We start from the raw sequence: 14,782 nt of genomic DNA, 5'->3' as shown, positions 1-14,782 counted from the left end.
GGCCCATCTCACTCATCTGCTTCACTAGAAGCCCCACCCACTCCGGGTGGTTTCTTTCTGAGCTGGGCTGTGGGGCAGGGTCAGGCTCTGGGGCAGCATCCCTAGTCTCTGGGGCAGGGGCAGGCTCTGGGGCAGCATCCCTAGTCTCTGGGGCAGGGTCAATGTCTGCAGCACCATCCCTATTTCCTGGAGTAGGTATCAGAGTTGTTATCCAGCTCAATCCCCCCTTATCTCTTAATGTTAAATAGGACAAGACTATCAGCAACACCAACCACTGTATGATATCATTAGCATTCAAAGGAAATCTGAACCCTTCAAAAACTGGTGGGGTAGACCCAAAAATTTGGGTGAGGGGTTGGGAGAAAATTTCCTCTGGTGTTATTCCTTCACAGTAGGTGCCATTATTAAAGTAATCCCAAAAACATGCATTTAGTGTGTGGTATCCCTGAATCCATGTACCTGCCTTCCAAAGGAAGTTAAAAATCCATGAATTCCTCACCTTATCAACCCAGAAAGCAAGTTCGATAACAGTCACAGTAGCCTTAGTTACAGGGCCCATGTTTATGTAAGGGTTTGCAAATGGGAGATATACATGTATGAACATGTGCAGCCCAAACCAGATTAAACTGGACCACATGTTGCTGGACTACATGTTGCTAGCACACAAAAAGACAATCTCAGGCAACTGAAGAACTGTTATTCCTTAACCTCGAGCCCCACATTCCGGGCGCCAAGATCTGTCCTGGTTTAAAGGGACAGTATTGCCAGGCAAAGGAAATTCAGGAACTCTCAGGCAAAAAAAAGGTATGGGTTTGGAATAACAGTTCTTTACTGATATATTTATAAGACAAACAAAAAACAACATCAACTATATGAAAGAAAAAAAACAGTGACAGAACAGAACGGAACTCAGTCCCAGTCCCTTTTTTCAGTTACCGATGCCCCTCCTCATCCGCACAGTCCGATGGAACAGGGCAGGCAACCTCTCAGATGCAGTGGCTGCAGAAGCAGGGGAGCAAGCAGCAGCACCGTCCCAGGTGGGAGAAGGGTGAGGGAAGAACTTGCTCAGTGTGGGTGTCCCAGTTCTCAGTTGTTCAGAGGAAGCAGGAAGCTGTAGCAGTCCCAGTCCAAAGGAGCCTGATCCCAACCACGGAGAGAAGCAACCTCTCTCCTCGAGTTCGGCCAGCGCGCTGCGAGTGTCCTCCTACTCGCTGAAGGACAAAAGCCGCATTCCACTTTCAACCATAAAGAAAATCAGGACCCGCCCAGGCATCCTTTTGTCTTCAGCTCTTAACGGCTAAAAGGGGAGCCATCCCGGCTAGCTTAACATAATAATGGGAAAAATTTCTAAACCCTCCCCCAGCCCACAACATCATCATTATTGGAGACAGTCTGGTATTGCATTAGAAAACAGTAAATCGAAACTGTAGTAAATAACTCTTCTTATTTTCAGAAAATCAGACTTACTGATAGGATATTTGTCTCCCCTACTTCCTTCCTGTTCCTTCTGACTTCTTGAAATGCCAATATTAAAGTATAATCACTTTCATGGCCTTCCTATTACCCTTCCTATTCTTTGAGAATAGGAGAGAGGATGTTTGCCTGCTTCTGAACCTGCTCTGGCAGGTGCCTTGGCATGCCTAAGAATCCATGCCGAGGGTGAGGAGATGCTGTCTCTGTGTGAGGAGAGTAGCCGACCAGGGCCTTCAGACCACTGGAGGATGAGGAGCACAGGTTTGTGATGGTAGAGCTCCACAGGAGGCTCAGTTGTATGAAGACTTTAATGATGCATCAAACCAAATGACAAAAACCTTTGGCCTTTCTGCTGTGCATTCCCTTTCTTATCCACCTGGCCAGGAGGAAAGTTGGAGAAGCTTCCATCAAGTGTTTCATTTAGGACCATTTAACTAAGGCTAATTGCTAGGCATTCTCAGAATAGCTGGCCTGCTGATGTAGTCCTGCTTCTCAGAGAGTTATGCAGGGGTCAGCTACTGAGGATGGAACTCGTTTGCACAGCAGGGCTGGCGTTTAGTACCCCTGATTGTGTGGTTGAGTGGTGAGCACTTGACAGGACTCTGTGGGGTGCACCTGCTTCACAGAACAGATGGGCCCTTCAGGAGCAAATAAATTTATTTTGTTGTTGTTGTTTCACTTATGGGACTGGATATGTTATTACTCCCCTTGTATAATGGCAAGCTTTGCTAGTGCAAGTTTGACCATGCTGAGGATGCTTTGCTTTTTATCAGGATTTGTGACAACACTCTATTATTGCTGTCTCAATATAGTTTCACTAATGTAGATATGGCCCCTGAAGGGTCGTTTAATAGCAAATATTTTAAAGTTTTGAACAGGTTTGCAGGACCCCATCAGAAGCACCCCAGTTTGTTCAAAATGTAGTTTGCTGAACTATTCATACTGGGATGATGTATGACATACATGGCAGGTTTAAATAAAACCCCAGAAAAATGCTGAAGGACTAGGAAAAAGCACCTTTTGCAAATATGCACATATCTAGGTTGGCTGGCCTCATTACTATCCTGGACAAAATCATGAAAAGACCATAAAAGTAAGCATTACAGTGTAATGTGTAATTAATATAATGCAGTGACATAATATGAAAAATACATGTTGACCAGGAAATGTCACTGTTTCTTGATGGGATCACAGCTTTGGCTGGTAAAGGTTGCTGAGTTCTTGTCATGCACATATATCTGATTTGAATGTGTCTCTATCCAGAAATAGTGGTGGCTTCAATAAATATATTGCAACTTAATTTGCTGAGAAGACCAATAGTGCAATTGCAACTAACCATCTGGGATCCAATAGGGATGTTTCCACTGGAATTTGTTTGCAGTCCCACTCTAGTCAGTACCTTTTATTTCATTTAGGTAGTCTGGAAGAAACAAAGTGATTATGACTAAAAGGCAGGTCCAGCAGAACTCATTCTTTAATAAGGATATCTAAATTCAATCTATATATTTTTTGGTCTGAGTCTCATCCATGTGTGGTTGTTTAATCCCTGCTAGCTGGGCTAAGTATTCACTTCCCCAGGTTTTGCACTGTCTGGGGGCAGAGAGCAGCTTGTTTTCTAAGTTAAGCTTGACTACACAATATTTAATATACCGAGCAATGAGTCACAGCTGAGTGGGACTTCAGTTGCTGTTTCCCGTCAGAAATTGGAACTTCACTGCATAAATGCTGTTTTTCTTTTTTGGCTGGAAGCTTAATGGCAAGAGTGACATGGAGCTGCTGCTTCTCGGGGGCAGAACAGCACTTGGTTTGACTCCAAAGTCGGTGGGAAGCAGTACTCATAGCACCACCTCCATGCTGAACTTGGAGTCTGACACCTGATGGCATCTCCTCTGCCCTGCCCTGTGGCTCCACACAAAAACTACTGGTGGTGCGCTTCTCCTAATGCCCCAGGCATTGACCTATGAGTATCCTTGCTTCTCAGTTCTGATCATAGCCAGAAGGCAGCTTGGGGCCTAATTTGAACAACAGCAGCTCACCAATAAACTTGCTAAACCAGACTGACATTAAAAACTGAACTATGGAGTACAAACAGTAATCTATGGAATTTTAAAATTTTTTTCCCCAGCTCACCCTCAATGCATATTGTTGGCAGAATTCACAGTAGGTTTTTTGTACAAGGTCTCTCAGAAGTCTTTCTCAAAGGTATTTAATAAACTTTCTGGAACAAGATTTTCCACGCGAGTAATAAAGTATTATAAAGATCTAAGTTGTTTCAAGAGGTGATAGCCGCATCCCCATCCTTATGTACTACTTTTATCTCCTGATTATTAAGTAGTTCAATTTTGGGTGAAGAACTGCTATATTCAAATTACAGTAGTATTTTTGCATTATTTGGGTTCTTCAAGGGAAAGCTTCCAGGCAGGGATGACTTTATCTAGGTAAAATTATTACCTAGATAAAAACATGGTTTTGATCTCTAGTCATACAATTGATTCTTAGTTGTAAAACTAACCAAGAATCTGTAGAAAAGACAGTTACTCATCAATTCTCTGTTTAAGAGTTGTTGGAGTCTATTCTTATAATTCTTTCTCTCCCAGCAGATTTTTAAAAGCATCACCAATGAAGACTCAGTCCAGGGACAAAGAAACCGGCGGCTGATAAGTTTTTCATTGTCAGGTAAGTCACTGCTGATACAAAAGTTTTAAGCTCAAAGAGTTTGGGACTGAAGTTACTAGAACCTTTCGTGTACACAAGTGTGTAAGCATATCTTTGTATATATTTGTACATGGGTTCTTTGTCTGTTGCTCTAGAAGTGATGCTGAGACAGACTATAAATATCTATTATTATTGCCACACTCTTTTCCTTCAATGAGAATTACAGGCTAAGGTAGCTTGTTCAAGTAGAGTTCTGGGGCCATATAAGGTTTTTCTGTTTACAATTAAATATGTAGGTCAGGGAAAGCAAGATCAAAGGCATATGCTTTATTTACAGAGCAAAATGTGATTTGTGGTAGTACTCTGTTCCTTGGAAATTCCACAGTCATGGTCTGGACCTGAGGCAGACCCATGTGCTGTGGTGCAGAAGCTTCTCTGTGTTGCTCAAAAGTGACTCTCAGACTTCTTGAGGCAGAAGATTGCTCTCACTTACCTGCATTTCACATAAAATGCTCAGCCTCATTACTTGGCATGTCACTGCAGGTTTTAAAGGCTTAATATGTTCCCATGTAACAGTTATGAACCATTTGATCTGGCTTTGGCAAGAACAACATGTAAATCATGTCTTTAGACAGAAACCAATTTGTCATAAGAGATTTATTGTTTGTCTTATAACCATTGTTATAACAAATGGTTATGACCATGACTCTTATTTTGGAGTCATGCTTACTGATTGTTTCCATATTTTTTTAGCTCCTGTAAGACAAAGATACTTGACTTGACTTGGAAATTCTTTGAACATGTAGTACAACGTGCTACCCTTGTTCAAAAGTTTTACAGGCATAGGCCTTTAAGTGTAAAGTCCTATTCGTAGACAAGCATTTTGTAGGATTGGTTTTGGCCATATGATTTATTTCAAGCTTCCTTCTATTAAGGATGCATATCAGTGCTTTTACAAAATAGGGAGCCAGTGTGGTTCTTGAGAGGTTGTTTGTGAATACATGGCAGATCAGACTGGCATTGGGATGGGTTTTTTTAACACATTACTTATTTTTGTCAAGTTGCACACTGGACATCCACCTATCAGTTGATAAAACCACAGGTTTAGCTCAACAAAAGTAAAGACCTAACGTTTTTTAATGTCCATATATAATCTTACATAGAAAATGTGGCCCAGAACTAGTGACGGTTTTTCATTTCATTCTCTCTGATTCTTTGGCCTAGTAAGCCAAGAGGTGTCAAGACTAGTAATTTGTGAGACTGCTAAATAAGGTGGTGTCAGTGAGTCCTTTTATAAACTAGAGTATCTAATTTACAGCTTGATTAAAAGTATATAAAGACCATACCTCATTTTTGGAATATCTTACTCCAGTGATTCATAAGCAATTACAGTAATTTCACAACTGTAAGGTGCACCCTTTTAACTAAAATTTTGGCCCGAACCTGGAAGTGCACCTTATATTCCGGTGAGCCTTATATATTGACAAAGTTCGGAAATTTGCCAACCCAAAAGTGTGGGCTGCGAGCCGTGGGAGGAGCTGACAGGGCTGCGGCAGCTGGGTGGAGGCAGGGCCGTGGGGCCACAGTGCTGCATCTGCCAGGTGGAGGTGGGGCCGCAGCCAGCAACTGTGTGGGGGGAGCCAGCAAAAAAAAAGTGTACCTTATAGTCCAGTGCGCCTTATATATGGGCAAAAGTTTGGAAATTTACCGACACCCGGAAGTGCGCTTTATAATCCAGTGAGCCTTATGGTCGTGAAATTACTGTGATCTGCATATATAGCACGTCCATATTAATAACACAATCACAACCAGGTATATGAAAGGCTTTGATAAAATAATTTGGCAATTATTTTATCAAAAATCTAAGTTATCAAAATAGTTCCTTTTCAGTCTTTCTGAAATGAACAGATTAACATATCACAAGGATTTGTTTATTGCCTTCTTAGTCAACACCCCAGCAACAAAATGTTGTATCTCTCAAAGCAAAATTATTGCTATTCCTATATCTATTATGTTAGCTAATAAAGTGCAAATCAAGGCAGTCTTCCCAGAGGCATCAGAAGGAACTGAGATTACAGTAGTTTCACGAATACAAGCCGCACGGATTATAAGCCGCACCCCCGGTGCCTTGACAATGTTGCTGTCTTTGTCAATAGATAAGCCGCACCCCGAATATTAGCCGCACTTTCGTTCGTCGCGAGAATCCGTGCGCAGCTTTCACAAATTGGCCAATTAGTAACAGGATCGCGGCATAGCGGGCTTTACTGGCTCGGGGCGGGGCCAGGCAGGCTCGGCCCGCTCATGGTTGCCGACGGGGCCGGGTGGCCCAGCTCAGCGCCACGGCTCGGCGGGGCTGGCCGGGTGGTGCTGCCACCGCCGCCGGGCTCGCTGGCCCCCCTCTCCCGTCAGCACCGCCCCGCTGCCGCGTTCGCTCGCCCGGCTGGCAGGGCTGCCGCCGCCGGGCTCGCCGTCCGCCCCGCTGCCGCTTTCGCTCGCCCCGCGCCGCGCCTCGCGAGCGCCGCGCCCGCCCCGCGCCGCGCCCGCCCCGCGGCGCTTTCGCGGCTCGCGGCGGCGCTTTCGCGGCTCGTGGTTCGCGGCTCGCGGCGGCGCTTTCGCGACTCGCGGTTCGCGGCTCGCGGTTCGCGGCTCGCGGTTCGCGGCTCGCGGCTCGCGGGTCGCGGCTCGCGGTTCGCGGCTCGCGGCTCGCGGTTCGCGGCTCGCGGCTCGCGGCTCGCGGCTCGCGGCTCGCGGCTCGCGGCTCGCGGCTCGCGGCTCGCGGCGGCGCTTTCGCGGCTCGCGGTTCGCGGCTCGCGGCTCGCGGCTCGCGGCTCGCGGCTCGCGGCGGCGCTTTCGCGGCTCGCGGTTCGCGGCTCGCGGCTCGCGGTTCGCGGCTCGCGGTTCGCGGCTCGCGGCTCGCGGCTCGCGGTTCGCGGCTCGCGGTTCGCGGCGAGCGGCGGCGCTTTCGCGAGCGGCGGCGCTTTCGCTCGCCGGGCGGCGCTTTCGCGAGCGCCGCTTTCGCTCGCCCCGCCGGCAGGGCTGCCGCCGCCGCCACCAGGCTCGCCGGCCGCCCCCTCCCGTCTGCACCGCCGCCGCGTTTCCTCGCCCTGGCCGGCACTGCAGGCCCCCGCACCGCCGGGCTCCCCCACGCTGCTGGCCCCGATTATGCTGGGCTTCCCCCGCTGCCAGGCAGCCCCACCCGCCGGCCTTCCTGCTTCTGCCATGCTCCCCTGCACTGCTAGCCCCAGTTCTCCCGGGCTCCCCCGCCCTGCTGGCTCAGGCTCTGCCGCCCGCCCCCGACACTGCTGGCCCCGCCTCTGCCAGGCTTTCCCACCTCTGCCGGGGCCGGCCGGGCTCCAGCTTGGCTTGGGGCTGCCGCGGGCTCTCACTTCCGTGTTGACAGCTTTTAGAATTTTGTTAATAGATTAGCCGCCCCGGAATATTAGCCGCACTTCCGGGTTTCCACCAAAATTTTGGTCAAATTGGTGCGGCTTGTATTCGTGAAATTACTGTACTTTCCATTTGCACCACTATCTCAGCAGTAACCTCTTCTGTTTTCACAAGTCCTTTTCACTCATACAGAGTTTCATTTTCAGTATCTATATTTTGGTATACTGTCATCTTCAGTCTTTAGTTAATATAGGCATTACTTAAAAGTTAGGTTTTCAAATTATGGTTGATTCAGTTGCAGTTAAAAAAAAAGTGGCTGGAGCGTCATTAGTGTGATTAGAGCCCGTTGTAACAACACAGAGGAATCATGCCCTAAGCAGTCTGTAATCTAAGGAATGCAAGAAGAGCTATGCCTTCTGACATATAATTTTATAAGAAGAAGAAGTTATTAGAGTGGGAGAGAAAAGTATCAAAGTAGACCAAATCACAAGAAATTCTGGACAATGTGAGTATATTTCAGCTGACTTGTATTGCTTTCTCTACCTCTGAGAGAATCCAGTGAGACCCTATGTTAAAATGAACTGTGTGGAAACAATTTTTTTCCTAAAAAGTTGTTGACAAAGTGCTTTATTCTTTCTGTAGTTTATTGAGTATTTGGTTGGACAAAATCCAGCTGTTTCACTGGAGGGTTTTTTTGAGAAAAGATTTCTGGATTAAATAAAAATGTCAAGCAATGAAAAAGGTGTAAAATGATCCTTCAAGGCACAAGAATATGACTAGCTTCTTGAGAATAGAAATAGCAGAGAGTTTGCACTGTCACTAGGAGGGTTTTTTACTTCGTATTTACTTCCTTGAAAACTGGAAGTTGGTCCTGTGAAAGACTGGTTTAGATTAATAGGTTCACTGGCAACTCTAATCTCAAAGAAGATAATTTTCTGTGATTAAGCTTTCTAATAATTTTTATGATGACTGTATTATTATAGCTTTCATTATTTAAAAATACCAAGAGAAATATTTTAAACCTAATTTAACTAAACTGAAAAAAACCTTTAAGGAAAACTCTGCAGCCCACTTGGCATTTACTTTTCAAACGTGCCTTTTCCACTGTTACCAGTGAATGTCACACTTGTGATAAGGTGACTGAAAAGCAACAGAGATCTCTTGCATGAAGTACAGAAGGAAAAAATGTGCTAAGCTTCCCAAGATGAACCAACTACTTCACTTGCAGGTTCATGGTTTAGCAGCAGTATGACACATTTGCTGAAAGCCCTTAAAACCAGCCTTATTGGCTGATGTATTTAGAAAGTGTTATCATGAGGTTTGCATAATATGCTCCTAGCTCTATATTGCACCAAATAATTTTTTTCAGGCTTTAGTATTTCACATATCTCATGTTTTTTGTACACTTTATTTATAATTGTCCTTGGGGAACAAATAACCAGAAGATCTGAATATTTCACAAACATTCAGGCATTTATTTTCATTACGCTTCTCTGAGAATCTTGTTTTTGTGTGGTTTTCAGACCAGGTATTCAAGTAATAACAGTTGTCAGTTTATAAAAGTTAAGAGCATAAATCACAACTGAAATTAGTATAAGGTCTGCTAAGGGTCATTATGACAATAGTTGTTAGCATGAAATGCTTCTTCAGAATGCAGATATATTAAGCAATTAATTTTCAAATATTTTTTTAAATCCTAGTTATGGTCAGTGGTGTCTCAGGAGCTCGAGACAACCACCTTTGTATGTTGAGAGTCTCTGTGTTCCAGCCCAAGCACCGGAGAAAGAGTCTGGAGACATCTTCTGTGGTTTGCAGAAGTTGATTATTTTATCTACAGTAATTTCACGAATACAAGCCGCAGCAATTTGACAAAAATTTTGGTGGAAACCCGGAAGTGCGACTAATACTCGGGGGTGGCTAATATGTGAATACTTTTCTGACATTTACAACCCCAGACGTGCCAGCCAGGGCGCCGAGCCGAGCACCTGCCAGTAAAAACTGGCATTTCGCGATTGCTACAAAGTGTTACTCTGTTGCCCTGGCTCCCTGCAGGCAGCATGGGGGGCGGGGAGAGAGGCAGGAGAACTCTCTCCTTCCCTCCTCTGCCGCAGCCCGGGGGAGAGACGGGGGGACCCTGCGCCACCATTGCCGCGGCTCAGGGAGGAGGGGGGGAACCCGCGCCGCCATTACTGTGGCTTGGGGAGGAGGGCGGGAGCCCGTGCCGCCATTGCTGCGGCTCGGGGAGGAGGGGGGGGGCTCTGCCCCCGCCCTCCGCCGCTGTGGCAGGAGCAGGGAGTGCTCCGTGTCGGGCCGGCACCGCGGTGTGAGCGGGGCGCGCTCTCCGTGCCCGGCCGGCGCCACGACAGGAGCGGGACCGGGGCAGGCGAACCCAGAGGCGGCGGCCAGCCCCGAGCAGCCCCACTGAGCTGGGCCACCTGGCCCCGTCAGCAGCCCCTAGCGGGCCGAGCCTGCACAGCCTTAGTTGAGCCAGTAAACCCCCCGCCATGCCGTGGTTCTGTTACTATTTGGCAACTTTGTTGCACATGGGTCCTCGCTGCGAATGACAGAGCGACTTATATTCAGGTGCGGCTTATTTATGGACAAAGAACGAAATATTTGCCAACACCCAGAGATGCGGCTTATCCTCAGTGTGGCTTGTATTCGTGAATTTACTGTAATCTAAAAGTTCTTTCCCTGACTGCTGTGGTCCATTCAGCAGGTCAGTCCCAGGCACACTGCCCGCCGTCAGGGCAGTATTATCTTTTTATATTATAAACTACGTAAACATTATCTACAATTATCTTCCAATACCTATCACTGATATTGTACAGTCTGGTTCTACTCTAAACCAATCTAAAAATGCCAACATCACGCAAAAGATGGATGCTAGGAAGAAGGAGAAAGAAGGACAGAACATGCCCAGGTTCCTCCATCTTTACCCTAGATCCCTATTCTAAAAAATCTTAAAATTCTACTTTTTCACCTTTTGATAAACTAACTTATACTCTACTTATTTTTTGTGGCTTGTAACTCTTCGTGCAAAGGTGGTAAATTTTCCCAGGGGCTAAAATCAAAGGCACGGGGGCCTTGGGCTCTGTGCCAAGGCTTCTGAGCCCCCTGCCAGGGTCTGAAGCCATCCAGGGTATCCAGAGGGATGTCCTGGGTTCCCACACCTAGTGACTGACTGTATAACTACTAATCTCAGACCTTTTTTTTACTTGTCAGTTCTTGTGTCAAGGTGAGGTGGCTTTTTACCATGTCCAGTACATGTTGTGCCTACAAAGTATGCCTCGACTAGCAGTTTGAAAGGCCTCAGAAGGCTTTGAATTCAACTACTCCGTTCTCCTGTTTAGCACAGGACACCTTGCCCTGTGGTGAGAGCTTTGTGTGAGTTTGGTTCAGATGTATCTTACAGACAAGTGTGTAGTCAAGATCCAAGGATCCCAAGATGGTACTTTACTCCAGTGATTAATCACTTGCAGTGATAAAAACACCCCCTTGCTGTGAAAAGGTGTTCACATTAATGGTTCAGACTTTTTCTATGTTTTCCTTCTTGATGAAAATGTTTAAAAAGGTAGCCTGTCTCTCAGATATTTTAGAATAATTAATTTCAGTACTTCTTTTCATTTATTAATAGACCGATTTTCTTCCGAATACCTCTACTGCCCTTCTTTTAAACAAATGAGAATCCCATTTGTTTTTCTTCAAAGCATTTACAGCTAGAAAAAGAATTTTTCTTCTCTTGTTCACTGTCTTTAATATGGGAGTCCCATGACAGAAACATTTTGGTTTATCTGGTCCACTTAGTCTATTTTTTTAAATCTCAGACCTTAAAATACCTTAGACACTAGCGCTTTCTTTTTTTTCTGCGTTTTATTTTTTAAAAAGTGTGGTCAATGTATATGTCTGTAATTTCTGAGAGCAAAAAGAAGCACTTTATTTAACCTCTTGCTTATCATCAGTTGCAGAATATCATTCAGTAGCTGATCAAGTCAGTCTTCTCTTGTACTTTAAGTAATATTTTCTAAATTACACTGCATTAGTTTGCTGTGGTGGATTTTAAGACTTTCTATCATTACACATTACTGTTTGATTTCTAGAATTCCTTAATATTGACTTCTCAAATCTAATTATTACCAGATGCAATACTTCTTCAAATCCATGCTCACCGGCTTCCAGAAAGATGATTGCCAAATAAAATTTGGTATCATACACTGCTTCATGAGTCAAATTAGTATTTCAATAAATGCAATATTGCTCTGCTCTTGCTATTTAAATATTGTTCCACTGACAGTAACTAAAAGTATTGCTTTAAAAGCACATGGCTGAGGGACAGTGCCTGTGTGCCTCCCATTGAATCATGAGTAAGCAGAGTTTTATTGTTCCTTTCTTTGAAGCCATGCCTATATCCTAGGTAGCTCAACTCAGTAGATAAACTGCTGCCCTCTAAGATAGGTTCTTCTTGTTCTGTCCATGCTGTGCAAAACAAATACTGACATGCCAGCGCCCTGGCGATTACCTTCCCTCATTGGTAGTCTGTCCAGATACCAGTCCTGTTCAAGTATATTTTTTCAGTGTCAGAACCAGAGCTGATATCTCTTTGGAAAGAGATACAGTAATTTGACGACTATAAGGCGCACCGGATTATAAGGCGCACCTCCGAGAGCTGGCAAATTTCCGAACTTTGTCCATATATAAGGCGCACCAGAGTATAAGGCGCACTATTTTTTGCAGCGAGGATCGGTGCACAACAAAGTAATGAATTAGTAACAATCGCGCCAACCGTACTGTCTTGGGTTACAATACAGGATGTGATCAAAGTATCTATTCTATCACCATCTGTTGTGACCAGATGGGGCAGTGATCCTTATCTCTGTGGGAGATACTCTGCTAATGGGCCATCCATTGAATCCAGTAGGGCATTGTTCTTTATCTCTGCACCCCACATCCTTCCTCCAGGGAGTTATCTTCTGCTAATGGTCCACTGAGTCCCACTGTGTGACTGATAAAATTACTTTATCCCATTGAGAGTTGCACCAGACAGGAGAGCGGGAGCAGGCAGCCCTGACCAGCAGCCGCTGCGTTGGGGGAGCCGGCGGCGGATCCTCGCTGCAAAAAAAAAGTGCGCCTTATACTCTGGTGTACTTTGTATATGGACAAAGTACGGGAACTTTCCGGCAACCCGGAAGTGCACCTTATACTCCGGTGCGCCTTATACTTCTGAAATTACCGTACTTTGTCTGGATTTCTTCATTCTGTCATGTGTCATGAGAGATGGCCTGACATTATTAAACTGTTAGATGTATATAACCTCTTTCACACTAAAGTGTGATTTTTGACTAAATGAGGAACTGACACATGGTATATTAATAAATTTTTTAAGAGACTTGATGAAAATACACCTTTGCAAACCATAGATGAGTTATTTTTGTACCATTTCCTCATATGCCTCCAAGAAATGCACTCTAAAATTGCAGTGTACAGCAGGGTATGTCCCAGCCTTCTGGGACAATGATTTAAATTCAGTTAGCTTCAGACCTTCACTTAAAAGTTTAGTTTCTTCAGAACATTTTTTCTGAAGATGATAGAGAAAAATATTTGCATTTGGGAAGGCAGAATGGCTGTGATTCTTCTGTTGAGGAGCTATACTGAAGTGGTAAGAATTACAACAGCAAGTTACAGGACCTACAGATAGATTTGTTTCAAATGAAATTAAATTCTGCTTACATGCAGATATCCATGTAGCTTTATTAAGATCTTTTTCAGTTTAGGTGCTCTCTTTTTCACAGTGATGAGAATTTGTGGTGAGATACATAATTGGGATATTTGTCATTGGGAAAGCTATTTCTGCTAGTCCCATTTATACTTCAGACAATAAAATTAAAGTTTCTAACTTGACTTTTTTTAAAAAATTGTTGTATTATGTAATTTCAGCAAGAAAACTACACAAATAAAATTTCATGCCATGTGCTTACCTAAATTACATTTTTTTCCTCATATGAATACAAAAAAGAAACTATTAACTGACGCTAAGAGTACCTTCATCTTCATGGCTGTGCTTTAATTCCCATAACTGGAAAGAGGCTAGTAGTTCATCCTAAATGTATTTTCTTTATGATATATAATATATAAGTATACATAATGGAGTGCTGCGTATTTTCTATCAGTAGACTATTTTGTTACCCAGTGGTACCCAAAGATACTGTGGTCTCTCTTTGAAGGAAAAAAAAAAATCAGAAACATACACAGCATTGAATATTTCAGTTTCAGACTCTTTTGAGGAAGTATCAGAGAGAAGGAAAATAAGATCCCAGAGGTCTTTCTCTCTTCTCATATGTTAGCAGCCTGAACTAATACACTGCTGGACCTTTTCATTCATACTCCTTTTGCAATCTTGATTTCTATTTCTTTTTCTTCTGCATTTCTAACAGTACAACTTCCAAAGCGAAAGAGTTTGCCATATAGGATTTCAACAGGGCTGTTAAATGAGATACATGCTGGTTACACAGAGATTGTGCATACAGAAAACAAAAAAGGAGGAAAGAAAACCAGTGTTATCTTTATGAAGCAGATCATTTTCTTTGTGTGATAGCATTGCTAAGACTGTGGTAGTACATAGTTTCAGCAATGTACTTTCAAATAAGCTCTAAGTACTGATGCCATTCTTTTTTTGGTTTTTTGGTTTTTTGTTAATTGTTAGAGAATGTCTGAAGAATGAGATTCTTAAAATACAGTCTGCTTCAGGACCATCTGTCCAATAGCTTTTGCATATCTGCAACATGAATTGTGTAGTGGAATAGATTATTAAAACCAACAGAAAGAAAAGCAATTCCTTTTAACTTGCATGTTTTATTGTGTTGGCTATTACCATATGTTAAGGAAGCAACACACAACTGGGTTTGATATAGCTATTTTCTGGAAAAAGTACTGATGATGGTGTGCAATGTGTATGATTTTCAGAGGCAACCAAAATATCTGCCTTGAGGGCTTTTCATGGTCTCTCAACACCTGCTGGAATAATTGGGTTTTTAATCAGAAGAGAATTAGAAGACTGTGAAAATTAATGTTTTCAAAAAACTGCCAAAAGAAAAAATTTAAATTGCTTAGGTATGCATCCATACAGTTTTAGAAACCGTTTTGTCTAATACTTTTTTATCTCTCCAGTACAGCAAGAGAAATAGACAGAATGCAGTACAGTGCTTATACCCCGATGTGAAATAAAGCTTTAAACAGGAGAATCTCCATGCAAAGAGCAGTGGAAAGTAAA

At 43.8% G+C, this 14,782-nt stretch overlaps 1 protein-coding gene across 8 annotated transcripts in view; it reads left to right on the top strand.

The window, feature by feature from the left end:
* HECW1 (HECT, C2 and WW domain containing E3 ubiquitin protein ligase 1) overlaps window positions 1-14,782 on the top strand; it is a 282,485-nt gene that overhangs the window by 173,532 nt on the left and 94,171 nt on the right. For 6 of the 8 annotated variants that reach the window (XM_033069763.1, XM_033069746.2, XM_033069781.2 and 3 more), the window contains one exon: window positions 4,071-4,149. In XM_033069763.1, the coding sequence (XP_032925654.1) occupies window positions 4,071-4,149 (79 nt within the window). The remainder of the gene's footprint in view (window positions 1-4,070; window positions 4,150-14,782) is intronic. The other 2 variants (XM_033069756.2, XM_033069719.2) reach the window with 1 other exon arrangement.

This window comes from Catharus ustulatus, chromosome 1, assembly GCF_009819885.2.
Source record: "Catharus ustulatus isolate bCatUst1 chromosome 1, bCatUst1.pri.v2, whole genome shotgun sequence".
NCBI lineage: Eukaryota > Metazoa > Chordata > Aves > Passeriformes > Turdidae > Catharus > Catharus ustulatus.
This window is presented reverse-complemented; position numbering and strand designations above follow the sequence as displayed.